We start from the raw sequence: 25,629 nt of genomic DNA, 5'->3' as shown, positions 1-25,629 counted from the left end.
AACATGCTTTGCAGAGCAGACCTGTTACGGGGAGCTCTCTTGAGAGACTGATTATGAGTGCTCTTTCTGTGCAGAGCCCCTCAGCTCCGGGTCCCCTGGCCCTTCCCACATCCTCCCAGGTTCACCCTTTAGCACTAGGTGTCTCCTTCAGCTGGGAACCCCAAAGCCACCCCACGTATTCTCACCAACCACAGGTGCAAACACACACACACACGGACACCCTTCTGCCACAGGGAGGGAAAAACAAAGAAAAGGGTGGAGAGGACAGCTCCCTTTAGCTATAGTGCACAAACATTTCTGCGTGTAGAAAAACATGTGTTTGGCTGTAAAATCCAAGCTTGTCCCACAGCTGCAAGAAAAGGGCCTCCCGCACTACTTTCTCAGGCTTCACTCCCATCCGGCAGCACCGGGTGACTTCCAGACCCACACCTTCTACTGAGCAGCTTCAGAGGGGCTGAAACCAGGCCCCACAATTCCCCCAGGCCAATTCCTAAACTGCAGTAGTTCTGACGCTGTGGACCAGATCATTTTTATTAGGGGGTGGTGGTGGTGCTTTTTGGCCCCTTTTCAGCAGCATCATTGGCCTGTACCTTCCAATACCCCCCTCCCTGCCCCACCCAGCCAGGTCCTGACTATCCAAGTGTCTCCAGATACTGCCAAGTCTCTCCAAGGGCAAGACTGCTCAGGTTGAGAACCACTGCTCTAGGCCATGGCTCCTTCCTTCTTAAAGCTGTCAAAAGTTGCTAACTGGTATTCCCTAAACGGGGCTCTGGGTCAAATAAATTGGGGTCCCTTGTGCTGTGAGACTTTTCAGAGGCTACAACAGGCTCACATGATTCTTCAGAAAGGAAAAACTATATCAGCCATTTCCTAGACATAGTGGGCCAGAAAACCCTTTTGTTATAAGATCCCTCTTAAACAGCAGTGTTCAGTGAAACACATCTGGGGAAACAGGGGTCCAGATAGATTACCCCTCTGACAGCTGCGCAGGCAAAGAGCCAGAGTGGACAGCGACTTGGTGAGGACCAGAAGCAAGGCAGAATCCAGGCCCCAGCCTTCCACTCACTCTACCGCTTCCAGTGAGCTGCGCGACTACCACTGTGACTGGGGAGCTCACCGTCTGGGGCTCCTGCACCACCTTCCCTCAGACAGAGCATGGCTTTCAGCTGTGTCCAAGACAAAAACGCGGCCCCCACCCCCAACCCCCCTGGCTCCCACAGGTGAGGAAGTGGAAAATGCTCAGACCGACCTCTCGTTAAATCTTCCCACCACATCCTGATGGGCCTCTGTCCTGTATCTTGAATGCACATCCTAAAGGAGACAACGTCCATTAGTAGAGGCTAATGGCACTGAGGCTCAGCGTCCAGATGTGAAGAAGGTTCAGCAAGCAGCCCTGGGATAAAAGAGGCACCAGCGATGCTGCTAGAATCGAAATCTACCCCTACCTAACCTACTGTGCTAACCTGGCTGAATGCGATTTGCTGGAGCTGGAATCAGATGCTAACTGCAGTGTTTCTCATCACAACAAACATCCCCTCACTTCATCTTTAGCTTTTCCCACATTTTATCTAGCATCTCAAAATATATTCACTTGGTCAACAAAATGCACATGCCAACACCAGACACGAGAGGTACACACTGCAGTTTGGTAAAGCATGACCCCTACTCTCATGAAGCTTATCATCAAATGGTTGGATGGAGACAAGTAGATATTTTGGCAAATGCCACGAATGAAAAACAGGGTGTAGGGACAGCTAGTGGGGTGGCGTGGGAAGGGGGACTACTTGCACAGGGTAGTGAGGGAAGGCCCTGAGGTGGTAAGCAGGCGGCCAAGTAAGAGCAGGGGGAGAACAGAGAGACACCTTTGTTCACAGATATTTTAAGGAGGGCTTACTAAAGGCCAGGCACTCTTCCAGGAGTGAGGATATACCAGGGAGGAACACTGAGCCCCTGCTCCCATGAAGTCTGGAGACTGGCACAGGAAGCCAGATGGTAAGCAAGTAATGTCTGACTTTAGAGGTCTGTAACATGCTTTGAAGCCAAATAAAACAGGCTGAGGAGTGATGGGAGAAACACATATTCTACAGGGGGTGAGAGAGAGGGCCACGCTGAGGAGGTGGTATCTGGGCAGGGACTGGACTGCAGTGAGGAAGTGAGCCAGCAGACATTCCCGTGAGAAGAGCCAGTGGGAAGGCCCTCAGGTGAGAGTGTGCTGAGGGGAGAGGGCACATCTGAGGACCTCTGAGGCCAGAGCGGCTGGGGTGAGGAGAAGTGGTGGTCGGGGGGAGGCGACAAGAAGCGGGCTCCAGATCTGAGGAAAGCCCATTTCATCAGATGAAGGCAGCTCATGAAATCCCGAGGCCAATCCTAACAGTTCCCGAGCAGGTGGCCGTGGACATGATTCAAAACCTGCCGTGCAGAACACAACACCCACGTGGCAGAGCCAATGAGTCACAGACCAGCTGTGCATCCAGGAGGACATTTTCCTTACTTACAGCCAGGTCCACAACTTGGGCAGAAAATATCCCCCCCACCCCGCCCCCACCACTTGGAGTCAAAGTTTCTGCCAACCTGGGAATGGAATGGCAGTGTTCCTTCATCACCTACTAGGGAGAGGGCGGGGAGGACGTCAGGACATGGTCCCCTTTCCGTAGTACACAACTGCAGGCCCTGGCGTGGCTCTCTGTGGAATACTACTTCAGAAATTTAACTACACAATAGCTGCATCCTATCTGCACCTCACTGCTGTGGTATTTGCAAATGCCTGAGAGCAAGGGCACAATTCACATTCCCCAGCACACCCAGGGCCAGAGAAGACATCTCTGCAGTCACTTTTTCCTTAGTTGCAGTTAAAGAGCTCCCAGCCCAGAGATGATGCTGACTGTCCACTGGAGTTGCTCAGTAAGAATTCTTAAAAGAAAGTAGAAAAACACCAATTAACTTGAACCCCCACAATCAAGTTTAAAAAAACAGGGACTTACCATGGTCATTGTGTACAACTGCTTGAGTGAGTTCATGGTCCGCAGGAGGATAACCACCAACCCACCACCTTCCACTGTTTCTACAGTTCTGGCCAGCAAGTTTGGAGTCAAAGCTTCAAAATCCTGGAAGAAGAAGACCTTAGAACTAGCTGATGATGCAAAGAGCATGGTGGGGAAGCTTAACCAGGAGGCAAAGAGGGCTTTAAAGTACAAATTCAAGATGATACCCCCTACCAACTGACCAATACCCCCATACACAGTCCTTATTTAGGACTTATTTAGAACAGGTGTCTCTGGTTTTATATGTCAAAGTGTTTCCCATCATCCCTGATAAAATCTTATTTGGAAAGAAGTTCTCCAGTCTTCATTGATTCTCACATGAATTTCAGAAATATCTCACATTCATTTTCTGCTATGTTCATAGGCAGAAACTGACAAAACTCTACTGTACCACATGGGGGAGCCACTGCCTAAAGAAGCCATCATCACTGCATCTGCAGAAACAACTCCCTAGCAGTCAGTGATGGGGTGAGAACAGGCAAAACGCTCTCCTCAGCCTCCAAGGTGGGATGTAACCCAGCAATGCATGGACAACCCACTGGACTGCAGAAAGAAAAAACCAGAACTTCTATTCAGAATTTCCCACCTCATTTCTTAATTTATATTTTATAAGGTATGTTTTATAATACATGTAATTATAGCAGTGCATGCATATAATAAATACATGATGAAACAGTGGGAACCTGAGCTTAAATGTGGAGATTTGTGCTTAGATGTTTTCTTTCGGGGGCAGGAGAAGGGGGGAATCGATGAAATCACAAGTGTCAAAGAATCAAAGAATAAAACAAAGACCACCAGAGCTCAAAACAAAAATGTGAAACAATCTATGAACTTGCCAGGCAAGAGAAAATACATGCCAGTGAAGAAACTCACCAGATAGTTTTCTGCGGGGGGAGGGGGGTGTTGGGGGTGGGGGAGTGGAGTGAGGGGACTTTAAGAATTAGAAGGTTGATTGTGGGGGCTGGTTATTCAGTCAAGCACTTTGGACAGGATGTAAGTGCTCAGGTCTGTACCCAGTGAGTTAAAACAAGTCCTACTCCTGTCTGGTCTTCAGTTAGTTCTAAGAAGACAGTAAGTTCTAATAAAACAAAAGCCTTCAGTTGGTTCTAACAAGGTCTGGGGTTCTAGGGTCATGCAAAGTTCCGTGTTCTATCAAGCTGGTTAGACCCAGGTACGACGGAGCATCACTACCAGTCTGGGCATCTCTGGACAAGTGCTACGTTAGATAGAAAATGTTCTTTTCGTGGTGGTGAGTTATCAAGTTCCTTGGGAAAATGGCCGTCTTCCACTGATAAAGTCTGGGGGAAGGGGAATACGCACGCATCTTCTCTCCTCCCTGTACACCTGTTCTCGTGGGTACCCAGGCAGCCCGAGCACCCCTCAGTACTGTGCCCCCAGCTGCGGGCTGGGGGAGGTCACCCACCTGGAGAACGCACATGCCAAACGTGTTGCCCAGGATCTTGTGGGTCTCATTGTAGTAGCAGTAGCGAATGTTGGTGGCAGCTACGAAGAGTTCAAAGGGGTCATCTTGCTTTATGTTCAGCGTCCCGTTCTTTATTTTTTTCTGCAGCTGTCGCATTCTTTTCTTCCGATGACTGTAATCACCCCACCCCACCCCCAACCCCACGAGAGCCAGTTAACTGGAGAGGCTAGAGTTGGGAGAAGGGAATAGACTCAACAATCACCCACTTAAGACTTTCAGAGCTAGAAGGGAACTTGGAAATTGTAGGACTAATTCCCTTGCTTTAAAGCTAAAAAAAAAACCAAACAAACAAAACTGGAGAAGCATTAGAAGAGAAGGGCTTCAGAGGAAGATAGTATAAGTCTGTTTGTGAACCCTGCCATTTTCATACTTCACTTAACAAGAAGGGTAATGGGAGTCCCTAAACCCCACATTTAGCCAGATCTTGAAACTAAACCCTGGTGGGCTCATTATCTCAGTCTCAAGCCAATGCTTCAATTTCATGGCACTCCTTCCCAGAGAACCTGGGAGAGGCATCATGATGGTGGGTTACTTTATTCATTTTTCCTAAATGAATTCATCCACTTCCTTCCCAGATGGTTAGATCAAGTCCTCAAGGGCAGTTCTAATCTAAGAAAACACCGACAGAGGATACACAGGTTAGAATGGAATCTGGACATCTCCCAGACATCCCTGAATTTCTCTCTTGTTCTGCTGCTGCTGCTAAGTCGCTTCAGTCGTGTCTGACTCTGTGTGACCCCATAGACGGCAGCCCACCAGGCTCCCCCGTCCCTGGGATTCTCCAGGCAAGAACACTGGAATGGGTTGCCATTTCCTTCTCCAATGCATGAAAGTGAAAAGTGAAAGTGAAGTCTCTCAGTCGTGCCTGAGTCTTAGCGGCCCCATGGACTGCAGCCTACCAGGCTCCTCTGTCTGTGGGATTTTCCAGGCAAGAGTACAGGAGTGGGGTGCCATCACCTTCTCTGCTCTCTTGTCCTAAACATCTCTCAATACCCAAGTGTCAGTGAACTTCTTTAAGACTTTTTCTGCTGTGGACCGTTTTTAAAGTCTTTACTGAATTGGTTACAATACCGCTTCTGCTTTACATTTTGGTTTTTTTGGCCTCCAGGCACATGGGATCCTAGCTCCTGGACCACAGGCTGTGAACCTGCAGCCCTTGCACTGGAAGACAAAGTCTTAACCTCTGGACCGCCAGGGAAGTCCCAACTCTTTCTTTCAGGGAAAACAGAGAACAAGAACACTCCAGAACCAAGGGGTACATCAGACCAAAATTTCATCACCGGTTTCTAACTGAAGAGCAGGGCTAAGGCCTTCCCCCTGGGCCTCCAGCTCCTCAGCCTGTGACTTAGCACCAGCTTTACCCTGATGATCGGCCACACCCAGACAGGGCTGGGAGAGCTACAAGAGGCACAGGAGGGGTCTTTGTAAAAGTGAGATCAGGTGGGTTAAGTTGAAAGGCAAATCTGCCCAAAATACCCTGAACTGCCATTCTGACATTTACCAAGCGTACAGCAGTGAGAATCGGAACAGAAACTTATAATTCTGCTGAGAGACAACAGGCCTTATTCTCAATCTGTATTGAAAATGCTTACCTGCCCAATTATGGAAGAATATGCCCAAGTATTGAAAATATGGTGCTTTTTATTTTCACCTTTGTGATTTTTCTGTATTTTTCATATTCTCACAATAAAGCTTTTGTAATGTTTTTAAAGGCAAAACTATGTAATTCATAATCTAGTTTCTTTTAAGCAGAATCAAGTCTCTTAAAGACCAAAGGATAAGAACTAATCAAATTTAGCCTTTGGTACTCAAGTAAAATTAAAATGTTAGAGCCTGTTAACAATACACTCAACAAATAGTAACTGAGCACCTAGTAAAACATGGGAGATCCTTTGAAAATATGAAAATATAAAGATAAGCAGGAGAGGCCTCCTCGCTAAATGAATTTACTTACCAGTGGGCAAGTGATCACATCTTGAGGGAGAGAGAAGGTAAGGTGCCAAGCACTGTACAAAGAGACAAGGGCTAAAGAGGGCAGCGGGGCCATGCGCTAAGTCTGAGGGCCTTAGGAAAAGCTTCCTGCAGGCCCTGAACAAAGAGGAGCACCCGAGGGGAGTGATTCAGCAGGTGAGTACAGAGAGGTGAAGTGGTACCCCAAGTGGAGGAGGGAGCAGGGGGATTCACCGGAGCAGAGAGCAGCTGGGGCTGGAGACGCACCCTCGGAGTTCACCCCAAGACAAACTTTACATCTGGGGACAAGGGAGGGGGAAGAGGCCCAAGGACAGAACCACACAGGTGAACGGCTTGTGGGGGAAGATGAGATCAGAGAGAGGGAAGCACTTAGGAAGGTGGTCGGAGTAAAAGGAGAGCGTTTCTGAGGTGGCGCTATAGTGGGGCATCTGCCAAGGATCAGCACCCCGCACCCCAAACTCCTCCCCACATACGGGCGTAGGTAAAACTGCCAGGCTCCTACCAGGTGGCCCACCCCATTGCCTCTGGCCCAGGGCTAGATATCTTTCCAGAAGAATATGGGAGAAAGATGGATTTCTATGTTGTTGGACCCAAACCATGTAAACCTCAAGGGCGATTTCTGCAATGGGGACCACAGAAGGAGAGAGCTGTCCTGAGGTGGGAATGAACAGAGCAGACACAAGGGATTACACCGAGAAGAGGGACAGAGCAAGGGCCAGGGTGTCAGCACTGCGGCTGTACACCACCCCCAAGGCAGAGCCGAAATCTCACCCCCACAGGCTTCAGGAGCTAACCCAAATGCTGCTGACCCTTGAGAAACCTGGGGGTTAACCTATGTCTGACTTAGAGTCAGCCCCTCTATAACCATAGCTCCTCTGTATCAGAGAATTCAATCAACCACAGAGTACTGTAGAGCTTACTACTGAAACACATCCACATATAAGTGGAGTCCTACAGTTCAAACCCACACTGTTCAAGGGTCAACTGTACTTCAATAGATCCCATTTGTGCCTAAGTATGTTTGTGTTAGAGGTCTCATATTTACTATAAGAAGTCTTAAGTTCAACAATTAAAAAAAAAAAAAGAACAAGCCAATTGTCAGACAGCACACTAGTAGAAGAGCTCTGAAAAGAAGAAGAGGAAAGCTGCTGCATTAGGCATCAGGTGGAACCAGCATTATTAGATGAGCTCGATCAGCTGAGACAACTAGGAAGAAAAATGGCATGCAGAAAGCAAGGAACTGGGCTGAGAACATAAAAAAGCATGAAAAGATTTTGAAATTTATTGTCAGGAATGAAGAATGAACATCAGTTCTATTATTTTCTCTACTGGGAAGTGTCCTCAGAGACAGCACCTTTACTAACAATCCCTTAAAACCTAGGTCAAACAATCATTTCCTGGCATTTAACTAAGGAGCAGGGATGGGAAATGGGATGGGACACTCAAAGGGGCACGACTTACCTGCTAAAGCCCAGCTCTTTCTTATAGCACCATAGCACCGAAGGCCGAGCTTTCACAGTTGCTTTGGACAACATGTGATGGAGTATGACTACCTGGCAAAGAAAAAAGCCACAGACTCTTAGGGACAAGAGAGACCGCTGGGATGGCCAGGCCCAAGACTACAAGGCAAGCAGCGCCCAGGCTGGGACTAGAAACCAGATCACATACAGTTACTCTTGTGCTCAGTATCAAAAGCTGGTAACCTATCTGCTAATAACTCTAAATACTGAGTATTCATCACTTTCAAGAAATAAAGGAATGTTCCCACTAGGCATTTCACTTAAAGAAAACCAAAGAGACCTTAATGTCATTATGTGTAAAACCCCAGATGGTCCGTAACATGCTGACTCTCTGGAACAGGACACAAAGTCAGGAAGCATTTACCAGGTCTTACCTGATCCTTCCCTCGATCTCCAACCACAACAAAAAGAGACCTTTGCCGCTCAGCTACCCCATTCTCAATGAGAATCCGGATTCGATTATCCACTTTCTTCCGATGCATGGTGAAAAATTTGATCACTAAAACAGAAGGAAAGGAAACACGACTGGACATGAACATCCAGGTTCTGGGTGAAAACCATTAGCTGGCTGTCTCCTATGGGACAGGAGCTGAACTACGCACATTTATAAGTATTATTTTTTTAACCCTCAAACAGCTCCCTAGGGAAGACATCAGCCTCATTTTTTATATGAGGAAACTTAGGCTTGTAACTGCGAACATGTAACCTGACTCTATCACAGCATGACTGAGGCTCAGGAAAAAAAAAGAGATGAAGGAAGAAAAATTCAGGAAACAGAACTTCTAAAAATACCTCAAGAAATGTATAGATTAAAAGAACTGTGTGACTTTGCTATGTATCCTTTGTATATTTTCATGCTTTTAATCTTAATCACAATGCTAAGGACATCTTGATAACACTGTTTTGAAATAGCTGTTTTGATAGTCTTAATAATAAGCCATCTAAGATTTAGCTTAAAAACATTACCAAATAGTTGACCTAGGGTATGTCCCCTTGGGGTTCCCTGATAGCTCATTAGGTAAAGAACCTCCTGCAATGCAGGAGACCCCAGTTCGATTCCTGGGTCAAGAGGATCTGCTGGAGAAAGGTTAGGCTACCCACTCCAGTATTCTTGGGCTTCCCTGGTGGCTCAGCTGGTAAAGAATCCACCTGCAATGCAGGAAACCTGAGTTTGATCCCTGGGTTGGGAAGATCCTCTGGAGAAGGGAAAGGCTACCCACTCCAGTATTCTGACCTAGAGAATTCCATGGACTGTGTAGTCCATGGGGTGGCAAAGAGTTGGACACAACCGAGGAACTTTCACTTCACTTAGGCTTGAAAGGTGAAGAAAATGTTCCCATAGGCATGGAAAGCTATAATTCACACCCCTCTGGAGGAGTTTTTTAAAAATCAGAAACAATGTTAAAAAAAAAAAAAAAAGAATTAAAACCTATGATATAAACATGGGAAAATAAGGAAGTTTTCAAAAATGTTTGTTCAAAATCACTTTCAAGATTTATCTAAGGATATGGATATAGATGCTTATTAGAGGATAACACGGCAAGATATGTATATGTATATATGTATATACATTATATACACATTAAAAAACTGAAATGTAGTTATTAATGGACAGTGAGATAATGGATGATTCTTATTTTGTTCTTTTGTTTTGGGGAGTTTTGGTTTTTTTTTTCTAATTCACATATATTACTAACAAGATCAGAAGAAGAAATCAATGAATATTACTATGATGGAATGCGTACAATTGCTTCCTCAAGGGAAGGAAAACTATACCTAAGCCTGTACAAAGAGATTTCAAGTTACTGTGATTAAAGTTACTGTGATTACATATGCTAGGGCTTCCCTGATGGCTCAGAGGTTAAAGCGTCTGTCTGCAATACGGGAGACCTGGGTTTGATCCCTAGGTTGGGAAGATCCCCTGAAGAAGGAAATGGCAACCCACTCCAGTATTCTTGCCTGGAGAATCCCATGGACGAAGGAGCCTGGTGGGCTATAGTCCACGCGGTTGTAAAGAGCTGGACACGACTGAGCGACTTCACTTACTCACTTACTTACTCATGCTAGAACACTGCATCATTATCATAATAGATACACCAAAAAACACCAGAAATATCAATTATGTTTCTATAATTAAAAATAGAAATGACATGTTACGTAGACTCTCCAGTGTTAGCTGCATTCTACACACAAAGCTCATTAACTGAAACTTAACCCTATACCGTCTTCCTAAACTCTCAATCCAAACATGGATTTTAGCAGTTCTTTCTTACTGTAAAACACTATATCACAACCAATGGCTCTTATTTTATAAAGAAAGGACCCATTATAAATACTCAAATACCACCAAGGAAGAAAAATGATGGGAGACATGATTCACATTCAGGTGCCCTCCTGATTTCAAAGTCTGAACTGTTTCCAGTTCACCAACCAGCTTGTGAGCTCAGTTGCCAACCACACAAAAAAACCCACCACATCAACCAACAACCAATTATTGCTTTTTGTTCTAGTTACTGTGGGAGTCCCTGAAGTAGTACCAAATAAAGTCCTGGCTTCAAAGAGTTTTCATTTTCCTTAGAGAAAATATTTAAGAGAAAGAAATGAGGGATAATCTGCCTAAAGGCAGATAAAATTAGATGTAAAACTAATTGTTACAGACAGGTGAAAGTCTGAGACTACTGTGGGCTGCAGTTGCCAAGGAAGGCTTAATGGATAAGGAAGGCCTTGATGGCAGAGAAAGATAGTTATTTTTCAGTATTCATCTATCAGTCAAACAAATATCGTATTATCTATGCGCCAGGCATCATTCTAGGTGCACTGGTAAACAAAATAAAGTCCTGAGTGTTCCTGCTGAATACGGAGTATAAACGAATGAGCATAGGGATGTAGCTACCAGCTTGGGAGGATCTGGATGAAATGAGATTGTCTCTGTTCAATGCCAGGTGCTCCGCGGAAACCGAAAGTGTTGTCACGCACCCACTCAACCCACCCCACTCCACCCCAACTAGAGCCCCTTGAGGGAAGCGATCAAGTCACGCAACCCGCAAGAGCGCTTAGAAGCAGAGGGTCCTGTCATCTAAGAGCACCCAGATGAGGCGGCAGTCCTGATGGAGCGGCAGTCGGCATGTGTCGGGCACCAGCACTAATGCAAAGCCTTCGTCCTGGAGCCAGTCTCATCGGGCCCAAAAAGGACGCCGACACCGACCTCGGCACCCGCCCCCAACCATCCCGTGAAGGATACCTGCGCCCCGAGCCCGGCGGACTCCAGCCAGCAGCAAAGCGGAAGCACGTGGGGACACCGAACTTTTGCGGAAGAGGCGGGCGCAGCCTAGCGGATGCCTGGCCGCCAGCTCTCACAGATCACCCCTCCGCGACGCGAGTCTCGCTCGCGGGCTTGAAGGCGGGGCGTGCGCCGGCGCACTAAGGAAGCGGCGACGGCGAGAGGGGACCTTTTCAACGCGGTCGCTGAGTGATGACGTCAGAGCCCGCAGGGCGGAGCTGTAGCAACCGCAGCTGTACGGTTTAAATCTCTGCGGGTTGTAGCGGTGATGCTGGGTGTCGTTTGCCTCTTCAGGTCAGAGTTAAGATACCGCGGCTACGGAGGGCAGAATAAGTAGATGGTCGCACCCGCACGGCCTGTCACTGCGTGGGGCTAGCTCGGGTCCCAGACAGGCCGAGGTTTTGAGTATTAGCCTGGTTATGCGAGATGACTGGCTCCCAAGATGTGCGCATAATTTTGAGTCCTCTTATTTTAAATAACGTCCTAATGTGACAAGATAGGGAAACTCAATCAGCAGACCTTTCTCGTTCAGCTCACTTGACCCTCCTCATCCTCAGTCGTGACCTCGTAGATATTTGTCTGGGATTCCGTTTTCTACCCACTATTATTGCCGCTGTACTTTGCAGGCTCTTTAGGCCTCTACCGGCTGTCAAATGCTGGAGTTCTTAGGAAAACCAGCTCTGAGGTTCTGCTGTTTGGTTACTTCCCTCTACCCCACCCCCAAGCGAACTGTCAAGCAGTTGACTTAAAAGGCCATAGTCATGACTTTGGGGGTTAGAACGTTGAATTAAACACGTTCTGCTCAACTTTTCTCTGATGGCTGTTATCAGCCAAACTAATTTCCCTTTCTACCTTCGTCAAATCAAAATGTAATTCTGCAGTTACAAACCTAATGTAATCAGCACCACCCATGAGGTCCAACCACCATAATTTCATAATTCTCAACAAAATGTCAATATGCTAGACGAGATAAAGTGATCAAAATTTTCCTATCCCTCTTGAAGTTTAATAGTCTAGGTAAGAAAAAGGTGTTCAGAAAAAAGTATCCAGTGAATAAAAACTAACACACATAGAAGACATGGAAGGACTGAAATGGTGACCTGGAGCAAAGACCTTAATTTAAGAATGAGCCTTAACATTCTTTTTAACAGTTGAGTGGAAAGCTTTCCACACATTAAGTTTCCAGGACGGTTAAAGTTTCAGCAAAGCATTCAGTGTGGCCACAGTACAGTAAGCAAGAGAGAAAACAGTAGGAAATCAGGCCTGACACATTAGGCACACGGGCCAGATTTAGGATTCTAGGTGTGGCATGGTTTCTAGGGAAACTGCTGGAGTCTGAATAACAGGTAAGTGACAAAACCTGATTTGCCCTCTAAGGCTCAATCTGACTGCTATGCAAGAAAACTGTACTACAGGAGAGCAAGAGTTGAAACAGAACCATCATAAGCTACTGCGGTTACCTGTTCTGATAGTGGTGGTGGTGGTCACAAGTGCTGACTTAGGATATATTTTTAAGGTAGAATCATATGCATTTGCTTAAGGACTACAGACACAAGGTATGAAAGGAAACCAATATCATTTGCCCTGAGCAACTGGATATACGTTCATGAACAGATAAATCTGAAATACTCAAGGCATTCAAAATCAAGACATGAAGTTTGGGTGTGTTTGAGGCAGTTTGGGACCTAGAAATACTTCTGAGTGACTAAAATGATGACTGTAGTAATGGGATTGGTTAAGATCAACTAGGGAAGAATGTTAGCTAGGGATGAAGTCTACAACCAAGTCCTGGAAAACTCACTAAAGGATACTGAGCAGTGGCCAGTTAAGATAGAAATGTGTAGAACCCATTCACAACCACCCTGCACTTTGTTGTAATCATTTCTTACACGGGCTACAGAAAGTCATCTCTTGCATCATAATATTTTGCTCTCAACACTGTCGTTTTTGCTTTTGCCACTGGACTGCCAGGAAATCCCCTGCCTTGAGTGTTATTAAATAGCAATTTTATTAGGTGACCCACCATCGTCTCCTCCCCCAATCCCAACCGCTATACACACAGCTTAAAACTTACCAGTTTCCAACTCCCAAGAGACAAACTTACCATTCTTAGCAGTCCTTACCTGTTGCTTCAGCCTCTCTAGCTCTATAAAACCTATACTTCACTCTAGCCAGTTTCTCAGTCACTGGAGACTGGATTTGGACATGCAGTTCTCTCCCGTTCTTTACCAGTTTACTACTCCTCATGCTTCAGGTCTGAACTATTTACATCAAAATGTCTTTCCTGATCATTCTGACTAGGTCATATCCTATCACAGCCTTAGTATCCATCATCAACCATGTTGCTGCATCATGGCTTTTGCTGTATTTTAGTATCATCACAACATCTTTGATTAGACTGATGAGGGCAGGAACCAGTGATTCTGTCACCACGGAATGCTTAGTGCTTGGAATGGTGACCTGGCAAAGAGGGCCCAAATTTGCTGAATGAAGCTTTGGTGTACTGACGTAATACAGTGACTCCCTAATCTAAATACAATACTAACAGAAAACCAGTACTAAAAGAACAGTAAAATCTGCCTTCACTGAATCAGGTTATCTTTCACTACTTACATACTCAAGGAGCCAGTCTTCTGCATGAGACTGGATTAGGCTTCAGAACCGCTGTTTAAGGTATTAAGATCCCAACTGAGAAGAATTGTAGTAGTCTTAACAAGGTGAGGCTAACAGAAATTTAAGGTTTTTCCTTTCTTCTCACAAGTAGCACTTGTTCACTTAGAGCTTTGCTCAGTGATATAAACAACTAAAGCAAACTTCACTCAAGGACAATTAAGGTATCAGGTTTTAATATGATTTAATCTAATGTAATTTAAAACATTCACTAGTCTTTTCCAGTATTTCTGTAGAATTCAAAATGGGAAAGGGTATAGAATGAGCCTTAACAAATTATTTTCATATTCCTGAGGGTTTTCCCTCCCCCCATTAACTCTTTAGAAGGGATAATAAGCTTAAGAGCAATACTGATTCTTTTAATATAACTTACAGTCAATAAAACTTCAAAGAGTGCTTAATAAGAACTCAAATGGGATGAGATTCAGAAACTTAAAAGATGAAATGATGGGTTTTAACTTTGTGCTTACCTGTATCCCATTCCCCCTAAGATACATTATTGAAAATATAATGAACAATACAAATTTCCTAAGACACCTAGGAGGTGAATATTCAACTACTTTCTACATTTTATGAACTGGTTGTTAAGAGCACATCTGTTAATTAACCTTCTGAGAATAAATACACATTCTCATGTCTCTAAGTGACGTCTCCCCCATCACGGAGTCATATATATACATAGGAAGTTAAAGAACAGCAGAAGCTAGCTGATTAAAAATACTTAATGGATTTTGTTTTAATATGAAGATAATGATGATCAGAAAACCTCTTTCAATAATATTTTTTAGGGATATTAAGATCTGAAAATAAAACTGCCCTAGCCAAGGTAATCAATGACACTGTACCTTAAAGCTTTAAAACAGAAGTCTCATTACCCATATGAGATGATTGATACTGTGCATTTAAATGAAAGTACTTTATATATGGCATCTTGCTATACCAAGCCACAGTGCCACATGTGACAACCACCTCTTTTCAACTCTGCTAGAATATGCATTTGCCCACGTAAGGCCTCCTGCAGGGAGGACAAGCATCAAGCATCCACGAATTATACAGAACACTTAGTACCAAGACTCAGATCTTAATGGGACTTTTTAAAAAGTTCTCTGCCCCATAGAGAGGCGCTCCTTTAAAAAATATAGTCTGAATTCAGGCATAAGTTTTAGATTTAGACTACAACGGTAGAATGCCCAAAAAAAGGTATAATATTTCAAAAAGAACAAACGATTCTTTTAAAAACATACATAAGAAATAATCAAACTACTAATACCTTTACACATTCATGACATCTGCACTAACGCATAGAAGTTTGAAACCTAGAAAGCATTTCTCCCCCATCCCATCTCTGAACTGATTCATAGAGATCACTGTATAAAGAACTTATTTCAATTCTGATTTTAAATGTCATGAAATTATTTTCTACACAGATAGCAAAGTTAGTTTTATATATAGAAAGATTGTAAGCACACATCATCTAGGGATTACCCAGTAAACCACAAATATTTTACCTATCCGCCTAAAATAAAGCAAACATATGGTTGTGGTACATCCCAGGCAGATGTCATTTAAAGCACACAAGGGGAGGTGCTAGCAGAAGAAATACTTATTTGCAAAAGTAAACAGATAACCCTTCCAATATGATGTACCACAACCACACATGAGAAAAGTCAAGAACTTTTATTTTAAAATAAACATTGAAGATTCCCCCCTTCCCCACCACCCTACAAAACCTTGAATGTGGAATGTTCAATAGCCTATCCATTTTAGAAGGTTACAAAACCAACAAAAACTCCAGTTGTCTAATGATGAATGTTTGAGAATAGTTTTATGGGTTTAAGTAGCTGAGCACCTACTCGAAAAAGTCCTTAGCTAAAGGCTAAAAACTAAATTCAATTTCTGCACAGAAAATACCATTAACTTAATAGCCTTTGCTTAGTATAAGGTGGGATTAATTCCCCATGAAGACAAAGTGGGATACAACGAGCAGCATTAAGTTCATAGGCACACAGAACTAGTGCTCCAACTGCTAGCACAAATTTCAACATCGTACATAAATTACTAAACTGTCCATCGTCATCAGACTTGGGACTCTCCCTATACATCTATGGGAGGGAATCACCACTTTGAATAAATACCTCCATGTGAAACAGATAATTCAGTTAGGGTTAGACGAAAGATAAGTGCAAGTACTGTAGAAATAGCTGCTGGAGATAACCATAAAATTTGTAACACTAAACTGCATGGGGTTAACCACATAAGCTGCTAACTGTTGAACACCAGTGTTTCAAGATACAACTTTTATAAACATGTTTTATTTGTTTGTTTATACCATCAGAAGTGAAACTATTGACTGTCATTTCCCTAAGATAGGGAAATCAATCTAAAACACATACTGGTGCTTTTCAAAAGATAGCAATTTAAAAGGGTGGCAGCAGCAGGCATTTGATGTCTTTTTCTTTTAAAAACTTTCAGGCTGCAGGAAAAACATGTAACCAAGAGTGTTATGATTATCCATTAGATTTTCATCAGTACCTGTACCAATTTAGGTGACAATACAGCAAGATCCAAGGATTAGTGACAGACAATGTACGTCATAAGGAATGATATATACTACCAATCCTTACAAAAGTCATTGTCAAAGAAACTGTTAAGTGTTTGAAAGGTATCTAAGTATTTCACATTAAGTACAGAAGCGGCCATCCAGAATATATCCCTTAATTGTTGCATATTTTTCAAAAAGTGCCAATCAAAGCCTAATTTTGCATTTTGGCTTTGTCTTATACAGTATCAGCTGTTAAAAAGCAATTTACATGTGTCTTAAACCACAGTCGTCTGGCCAGAGGATGAATAGTGCCGTGTCAAAGCCTAAGGCTGGTACCCAGCCTTGTGTGTGATTACGGGCCCATGCATAATTTGGTATGCATCTAAATGTTCAGTGCTCCAATTTTAGTGGAAAAGGTGTGAAATGCAGTTGTTCTGCCAAACCACACTCCACTCCTTCCATCTTCCTTTCAAGGGAAATTTTAGTTTTGTCAGTTACCATTGAATGACTCCAGGGCTGATTTGTAGATTTTATCCAATGTCAGAAGTCAATCTTGCTTTATCCAAGCCACTTCAAATAACTATGGAGATATCACCCCATTAAAGTATATTATGTTTTACTCCTAAGCAAGGGTGAGGAATCTGAGTATCATGTGCAAGGCTCAAGATGACGCTTAGGACAGAACATGCAGAGTAAAAATAGTTTCCTTCCATATCCAGGTAATATAAAGCTGACAATTGTAGTCCTGTCTTTATGGGATGAAAACAGTCCCTTTACAATAAGTTTCCTGAAAGGGAGAACAAATAGATAATAACTCTTCTGGTAACATATTATGGTACACTGGCCAGTGTGTTTTTGGCGATTAAACATAATCCTGTGAATCAGATTAATTCACTTGCTGAGTGTTCATTTGCGGCATCCCTCTGTTGGGTCTTGGGGGCCCTCCACGACCTAGAAGACAAAAATGGCATTTGGTTTTTCTTTCAAATATTATTTGTTCTGCCTTCAAGCAGATTTTCATCTGAAGTCAAGAAGCATGTGGGCAGCTTGTCACATTATTAGGTTTAAGAGGTCAATTCTTCAGTGTTCAAGTTTCACCTGTCCTGGAAGTTGCCATGTGCAAATTTGCTCATGTTCTCTAGTTAAAAGAAGAGTAGAGCTAATGGAGTATTCCACCAGTACTCATTCATTCATTCATTCAACAAGTATTTATTGAGTGCCTACTATGTGCCAGGCACTGTCATCAGGCGTTGGAAATAGATACAGCAGTGAAGACAGACAAAGTACCTGCTCTCATGGAGCTTACATTCTAGTATACACGCTAGCTTACATTTCAGATAACATCATACTATCAAAATTAATAAAAGCACCAGAATGAAAAACAGACCTTATTACCTAAACTGTTATAAAGAAACTACATAACATTCAAAATTGTATAATGACTTGTAACAGATAAAGTAACTTTTTACATGCTGTTAAAACAGATTTTTAGCTACCATTCAACTCAACTTTCATTGAATATGCTACAAGGTGAGAAAGAACATAACCCACATTCACATGCAAATATCCTTTGATACTTCAAGTCAGTAATTCCCAAGTGATCCATAATTTTAAAAAAAAAATGCACCTTTTTTGCTGGCCAGTTTCTACTAGCATTGAAATTAAAGAATTTTGTAATTCCTCCTTAATATACATTTGTATACATATTATGGCCAATATCTAGAGGAAATCAATTCAACTTCCCTCAAATCAGAGAACCATTTAGAACTTCAGATCATATGAAATGCTACCTCTAATTGTTACACAGACTGACTTCCTACCCAAATAGGAAGTAGTTTTCCTATATTAAGAGACAAAACAAAAAACTCTTAAAACCTGTAATTTTTAAGTATAGTTCTGCAAGTTGGTTATGAATTTGGAGGCTTTGTTTAAAAGTCAGAAATAATGACATTTATAACACTTAATAGTGGTCCAAAAGTCATTGAAATTTCAATTTTCTATCACTTCTAAATGGTTCTCTAAATGTCACTATGGCTTATCCGGCCATTAAAGGGTTTCTGGCCCTAAAATATAATAAGCATGTTTCAAAAATGAAAAAGGAATAATAAATTTATATAAATGTTCAATCTCATTCCAAAAATGTCTTACAAAAATGTTTCAGTAAGTACTTCCTAAAAACATTTAGCAGGTTTTAGGACCTGAAAAATAATTTGCAGTTGGAAAAACACTTTCTGAGGAGGAGAAATGTTCTAGTTTTCAAGACAATTTATATAGTAACAGGGATAATCATTCAAAAAATTAAATTTGGGTTCAAGATAAGTTTTAGAAACAGAGCATTTCATTTAATCCCTAGCAACAACTCTGCAAATGATAAATGTATTCCTAACATGTAACCTACATGCAGACTATGAACAGCTCTTCCAAGGCCAGAACAGAAGCTCCACTTAGGAGCTAGGATCACCACCACAAAATATTACCTCGTGGGGCTCCCCGTGGTCCACTCTGCCCAGAGCCTCGCTTGAAATTCTGCTGATATCCATCCTAAAAGACAAGCTAGTTAGTACTGAAGAAAAGGTAATTTTTAATGCTTACTCTATTCTTACAGTCTTTCATAGCATACAAAATTCTGTTATTCTTTCAGACATTTAAACATAGCACTGCTATAAGATATTCTGTAATAGTACTTCTCTTATTTTCAAGATCAACGAGATACACTTCTTTGCTCATAAAAATCATTGTGTTTATCAAACTCTATTAAATGAATCCCTATATTGAGTGCTAAGAAAAGCAAAAGTCATCATTCTCCACAAAGAAGTATCTTGTACAGAGGTTCAAAATTAGCCCCAAATTACTTACTCTAGTTTGTCAAGCAACTACATTAGTCCCTTTCATTGTGGTACTTAGGTCAGGTTTATATTTTTAAACAATTTCACCTACCCTCTGATAGCCAGAGTAGTCCCGGGGAGCACTGAACTGAGACTGTGTATAACCACTGTTTGGAGTGTTAGTAGAGAATGAAGGGCGGTAACCATCATATCCTCCTAAAATTTAGGACAAGAAGAAAAAGCAAAAATTTTGTTGTTGTTGTTATCTTCTTAAAGAGTTTTTACCTTCTCACTACTGACCAAGGAAGAACTGAAAAACTGTTAAGCCATGCTAGTCATTCAAACTAATTTCTAATTTCCTACCCTGATCTAATTTGTCTCTATTGCCTTCTAAGATGCAGCAGTTACCCATCCTTGCACATACACACCACAAAAAAACAACAAATCTCCATAAGGTCTCATAATTTATAGAAAGCACTATCCTTTACAGGACAGTGGTAGATATGGGTTTAATACATACAAAATACTCAGTCCCAACTCTGCCAACTTAAATAACTCTTATCAACACATACCAAAAAAAAGTTTACACTGTACATAAGAAGCTAATGCAGAGAGATACAATTTTTTCATAAAAAACATATTTCTATATACTGTGCAAATTAGAAAAGAATATGAACTTTCTTTTGGGGGTTTTTGTCTTTACCTCTGAATCCATTAGCAGGTCCTCTGTATCCATTCATCAAGCCTCTAGCACCACGGGAACCCCCACGAGACACACCACGACTGTTGTAATAGGGCTGACTGCTACGTGGAAATCCAGTGTTCTGCTGAGGAGGCTGCTGGTGGTTACCAGTCACTTGATGGGGCTGGTCCTGAGAACCATGATAAGTGCCAACCACTATAACAGAAAGAAAAAAGTACATATATACATGTATACACACACACAGCTCATTACAATTTACCTGATTTCCTATATGCTTTCTCACTTAAGAAATTTCTTACAGTCTCCTCAAAGTTTAATTCTGTCTTTAAATTTTCATATTAATAACAGAGAAAACTACACATTAATGAAATCCCCGTCTTGCTCCTACCCCTGTACTAAGCTAAGAGAATGAAGTTCTCCAACAATAATTCCAAACCTCTGAGAGCACACATTGTGTGAAAGCACACCTATCCTTCTAAATGACTTGAAAGGCTGTATTATTTACACATCTTCTGAGAGCCACCTCTATATAGCACAAATGACCTACAATAATCAAAAGACTTTATGTACTGAAATACTTAGGGATTCTGTACCATTTAATTACTTCTTTTCATTATAATAAAGCTCCTATTGCTAGTTTTCTTATTCCTCTAAATTTCCCTTGATATTTGTTAAAACATACAAAAACATACCTTCCCATAGCTAAGCAGCTATAGCTAGAATACTCAATTACAAAGATAAATCAGCAGAGGCCTTCAAAATATACCCTGTCATAATACTTGAGTACATGTCAAATATTTTAAATGCACAGCCAATTTAAAAAAGAATTAAATAGTACTCATACTGGCACTTAACCCCCTGAAGTGAAGGTTCTACTATTGGAAGTATGGAAGTATTCTAATATGGAAGGTTGTCCATGCTATTATACCTTGGATCCCTCCTCCTTCCACAATGGGGAGAAGCCTAAAATCTAGAAACCTTCAAAAATAAAACAGCAAGATACATTCCTGGTATTACTCCAATGTTCATAATTCACAGGAGAGAAAAAACAAGGCTAACAGTAACTTTGGGAGATAAGGAAGGTACAGACCAAAGGAAGGGCCATACTCAAGGAAGAAAAAGTCAGCAGCCTCCAGTCAGCCCAAATGTTGTATGTTTGGGCAGAGAAACAAGGTAGTGTGAGTCTTGAAAATTTATCTGACCTACTTTGTATCTTCAAGAAATCCATGTTTATGGTTCTCAGAATGCTATTTTGCAATGAAAAAACTAGAGAATGCCTAGGAAGAAAAGGTTCTTTTTTGAACTACGTAATGGATCAAATGCACCTAAGCACAATGTGATCTTTCAAATTATCTTTTACTACATTCTCAAAACATAGCTATAAATCAAATATCACACCAGTAAAATTTTCTATCTATAAAGATTCACTCAGGAAATTCCCTGGCGATCCAGTGGTTAGGACACGGGTTTGATCCCTAGTGGGGGAACTAAGATCCTGCCCATACCACATGGTGTGGCCAAAAAAAAATTTTTTTTTTTTTTAATAAAAAGATTCATTCATATGCAAGTAGAAAATGGTCAGAAGAAGTGAATTTTTGACTTTGTCAGCAAGAACTTTATTATCCTTGGTCAAATCTCACTGCAAGAAACTCAAAGCGGAACAATTAAAGTGTGATCTTTATTTTAAAGATCCTAGTTAAGTGCACGTAAAGCATAAGCACGCACTTTCAGTCCATAGAGAAAAAAGTCATATATCCTTGCCAGATCTTTTTTTAATGTCATTGTTGATGAGATACTAATTCAAAACTTCTGAAATGATGGGGGACTTCCCTGGTGGTCCAGTGGCTAAGACACCACGCTCCAAATGTTGGGGGCCAGGGTTCGCCCCCTGGGAACTGGATCCAACATGTTGCCACTAAAGATCCACATGACACAGCTAAGACCTGGTGTGGCCAAATAAATATTAAAAAAAAAAAAAAACTTCTAAAACGATGGGATACACTGACTTAATCAACAAATATCGTTTAACGCCCTCAACATGCCAAGCCAGGTCCTACACACAAGGGATGAGATAGTTTCTGACACACAATCCTTGCCCATAAGGAAGTTTTAATAGTAGGAAATAATAAGTAAATAAAATACACATACAAGTAAAAACATCTATATTATTTCAGGTAATAAGAGATTAAGGAAAACACCGAGTAGGGTAAGTGAATGACTAAAGTAAGCATATTATATTTGGACAAGGCGATGAAGGGAGGTCTCTGTGAGGTGGTATCTGAGCACAGGCTTAAAAGTCACAAAGCAAGCTATGCAAATAGTGGAATAAAGTTTCAGGCAAAAAGAAAACAAAGCATAAAGGACTTTTCTTTACATTAAAGAAAGAAGATAATTTGTGTCTGTGGCTGTTTGGGCACACAACGAAGAAAACAGGACATACACAGGATCAAGGTAGGGGCCTAGATCGTGGATCTCGTGTAAGGTGAAGACTGGGTTTCTTTTCTAAATATAATTGAAAGGCACTGGGAGGCTCTGAACAGGAAGAGAGACATCTGATTTACATTTTAAAATCACTCTAGCTACTGTGTGGAAAACAGAATGGGCTAACATAAGAGTCAAGGGAGAGAGTTGCAATATTCTAGATAAGAGTTGATGGCTGCCTAGATTGCAGTGGTAGTGTGGATGTATTTGAGCAAAGCATATGGGCTGATTTATTTTGTACTGAAAATATCTTAACTGTTTTGAAGTTAATTTTCATTGATAACATATATTTTGACAAAGTAAAAAAAGATTATCTAGCACCAATGCTTCATAGTCAATTAGTGAAATTGAGTAGAATATAAGATAGATTGAACTGAACTGGCACAAAAGGCAAAACTAACCAAATCAAATGATAAATCACATTGATAGATTTATCAATATGATAAATCACATATTGGTAATTCTCGCAATATTTCAAACTTTCATTATTAGATAAGTTATGGTGATCTGCAGTCAGCAATCTTTGATGTTACAACTCAAGTGAGGTCTTGGAGGATGGTTAGCATTTTGGGGCAATAAAGTATTTTTTAATTGAGGCATGTACACTGTTTTTTAGGCATGATGCTATTACTGCACACTTAATAGACTATAGTATAGTGTTAAGAGAATTTTTATATGTACTAGGAAACCAAAACATTCATATGACTCACTTTATTGAGGTATTTGCTTTATTGCAGTGGTCTGGAACCAAACCTGCAATCTCCTCAAGGTATGCCTTTACGTGGCACTGAATAATTAAAGGAGCCTGAGAATGAGAAGTCCAATTTTATCATTCAGAAGCATAGACTGCATAACTGCCAAATTTCTATCAGACTATGGTTGATTCAAACTCTACTGATTAGTGATGCTAACTACCACAGGGATATCTAAGAAAAATTATTGTTGACCCAAGTCTGTCAAGAAATCAGAAGAGTTATTCACATCAGTCAGGTTTACTAGTTTGTTGTGGGATTCAAATTAAATCTCTAATTATTTGAATTAAATAAGCCAAGACCTAAAAATATATATATATTTATATCTTACAAATATAAGAAATCTACTATTGTCAGAAATATGGTTACTGGCCAAATTATGACCTTATTTGCTGGCAAGGACTTTGTTTTAACCTAGTCTACTAAATGTAGCCTTACCATGCCTTTACTGCTTAACTTTGTATAACTGACTTGTTGCCAGATATCATGCTACCAGGCTTCAATTAATTAGCAATTAAAACCAAAGTTGATCCTAATTCAAATAACAAGTTTAATTCCACTAAAATCACCAATGACATAGGCTATTTTGAAAACTCACTGACCAAAGGAAAATGGGCATATGGTCTCCAAAACCTGCACATAATTCACATACAGCAAATATGGACTTGATTGTACTCAGAATCAACAGTGAAAAATTAATTTGTTTTGGACTACTACCAAAATAAAAACTCTTGGTCACTGCCACTCTAAAGTCCAAACTCGCCTAACAATGTCAATCACTGCAGTGGAAAGTAAGCCAACGAGGTGACACTGGTTTTCCTACCTGTTTGAAGCTGTTCTTGCTGAAGCTCTGTTTGTTCTACTTGGTGAGGCTGACTGGAAAAACTCTGGTTATAACTGGCCTGGTACTGATTTTGCTGTTTTAACGTTTCTGGTTCATTAACAGGAGGAACTGGGGCATTCATATTGAACACCTATAAGTAAATAAAGTAAATGATTAGTTCTTCCCTTTATGCTAATCATTTTCCTACTTTTAACATGGCAGATCTCAATGCTGGTCTTAACTGAGATGTAAACAACAAGCATCACAAAAATCTCAAGATTTATTTCTCTCTCTGTCTCACACACACACACACACACACACACAAACACACACACACGAGTTTCTCAGTTAATGCACTTCAGTGTTGGAAAATACACATACACATCATAGAGCACTTTTTAGCAGAGTATAAACAAGGATTAAAAATCGGAGAAGACAAAGGATTAGAATCCTTGGAAATGCTATTATAAATGAGAAATCTTAAAAGATGCAAACCCCTGACATACTATCACTTAGATAAATTAAATCTATGAACTTTAAGTTGAATATTTCATTATATTTTAATTGAAAATTAGTATTTTAAGCATTTAACTATGAATTTTCCTGTGAGCACTGTTTTAGCTATATTCCATTGATCACGGTATTTTCGTTATCATTATTTTCTAGAAATCCTGTGATTTAGAGATTCTCACTGAAGAACTGAAGTGTAGTATCATAACATCTATTACTGAGACATAATTCAGTAAATTAAAAGATTCAGTAAATATGACTAAGTATAAACAATTAATCTCTAGGTAATGATCTGTGTTGTGTGTATGCTCCACTGTGTCCGACTCTTTGGGACACCATGAACTGTAGCCCACGAGGCTCCTATCCATGGGATTTTCCAAGCAAGAATACTGGAGTGATTTGCCATTTCCTTCTTCAGAGGATGTTTCTGACCCAGGGACCGAACCCACATCTTCTGTATTGGGGGGCAGATTCTTTACCACTGTGCCACAAGGGAAGACCAATGATATATATCAGTCTACTTTTTTCAAATTTAAAATTCTGTTACTTTAAAGGGTGAAACTACAAAACAAGATGTAGGCACATAACTCCTAAGATTCAAGTTTATCTCTGTGAACAGAAAAAAATGAGTTTTACATTCAATTAAACATAATCTAAAGTTACAGTAGATACAGACTCAAGCACAAAGTTTTTGTGACTTTTTGCTGAGACTCTACCATGAAGATAGTACACACCAGGCACTTAATGTCAACTGGCTTAATCTGCTTACCGTTTGCATGGATTGGAATGGAGCTGCATTTACATTGATTCCACTGCTATGTAAAGGTTTGCTTGTCCCAGCCTGGAACACTTGAGGCTGAGAAGCAGCAGGAAGGGATGATGATGCTGTAGTCTGGTCTGTATTTAAAGAGATCGTTGCCTAAACACAAAGTGAATAGATGCACTTTAGTGGTAAACTAAGACCTATACGTATGTTAATGAACTCAACTATCTTATGAAACAAAAATAATATAGTGAATGAGTTAGGT

At 41.2% G+C, this 25,629-nt stretch overlaps 2 protein-coding genes across 2 annotated transcripts in view; both read right to left on the bottom strand.

The window, feature by feature from the left end:
* Nucleotides 1-11,270, bottom strand: part of NAT10 (N-acetyltransferase 10) — a 39,183-nt gene extending 27,913 nt beyond the window's left edge. The window contains exons 1-6 of the mRNA XM_068988416.1: nucleotides 11,257-11,270; nucleotides 8,390-8,514; nucleotides 7,957-8,048; nucleotides 4,465-4,636; nucleotides 2,982-3,104; nucleotides 1,250-1,311 (exon numbers count right to left, since the gene is read on the bottom strand). Coding sequence (XP_068844517.1) covers nucleotides 1,250-1,311; nucleotides 2,982-3,104; nucleotides 4,465-4,636; nucleotides 7,957-8,048; nucleotides 8,390-8,497 — 557 coding nt within the window. The 5' untranslated portion in view covers nucleotides 8,498-8,514; nucleotides 11,257-11,270. The remainder of the gene's footprint in view (nucleotides 1-1,249; nucleotides 1,312-2,981; nucleotides 3,105-4,464; nucleotides 4,637-7,956; nucleotides 8,049-8,389; nucleotides 8,515-11,256) is intronic.
* A 4,221-nt stretch (nucleotides 11,271-15,491) lies between these two features.
* Nucleotides 15,492-25,629, bottom strand: part of CAPRIN1 (cell cycle associated protein 1) — a 35,076-nt gene continuing 24,938 nt past the window's right edge. The window contains exons 14-19 of the mRNA XM_068989267.1: nucleotides 25,371-25,520; nucleotides 24,092-24,242; nucleotides 20,036-20,230; nucleotides 19,445-19,548; nucleotides 18,985-19,048; nucleotides 15,492-17,458 (exon numbers count right to left, since the gene is read on the bottom strand). Coding sequence (XP_068845368.1) covers nucleotides 17,394-17,458; nucleotides 18,985-19,048; nucleotides 19,445-19,548; nucleotides 20,036-20,230; nucleotides 24,092-24,242; nucleotides 25,371-25,520 — 729 coding nt within the window. The 3' untranslated portion in view covers nucleotides 15,492-17,393. The remainder of the gene's footprint in view (nucleotides 17,459-18,984; nucleotides 19,049-19,444; nucleotides 19,549-20,035; nucleotides 20,231-24,091; nucleotides 24,243-25,370; nucleotides 25,521-25,629) is intronic.

Source organism: Capricornis sumatraensis, chromosome 16 (assembly GCF_032405125.1).
Source record: "Capricornis sumatraensis isolate serow.1 chromosome 16, serow.2, whole genome shotgun sequence".
Taxonomy (NCBI): domain Eukaryota; kingdom Metazoa; phylum Chordata; class Mammalia; order Artiodactyla; family Bovidae; genus Capricornis; species Capricornis sumatraensis.
The sequence above is the reverse complement of the archived record's forward strand: the minus strand, read 5'-3'. Positions and strand labels throughout refer to the sequence as shown.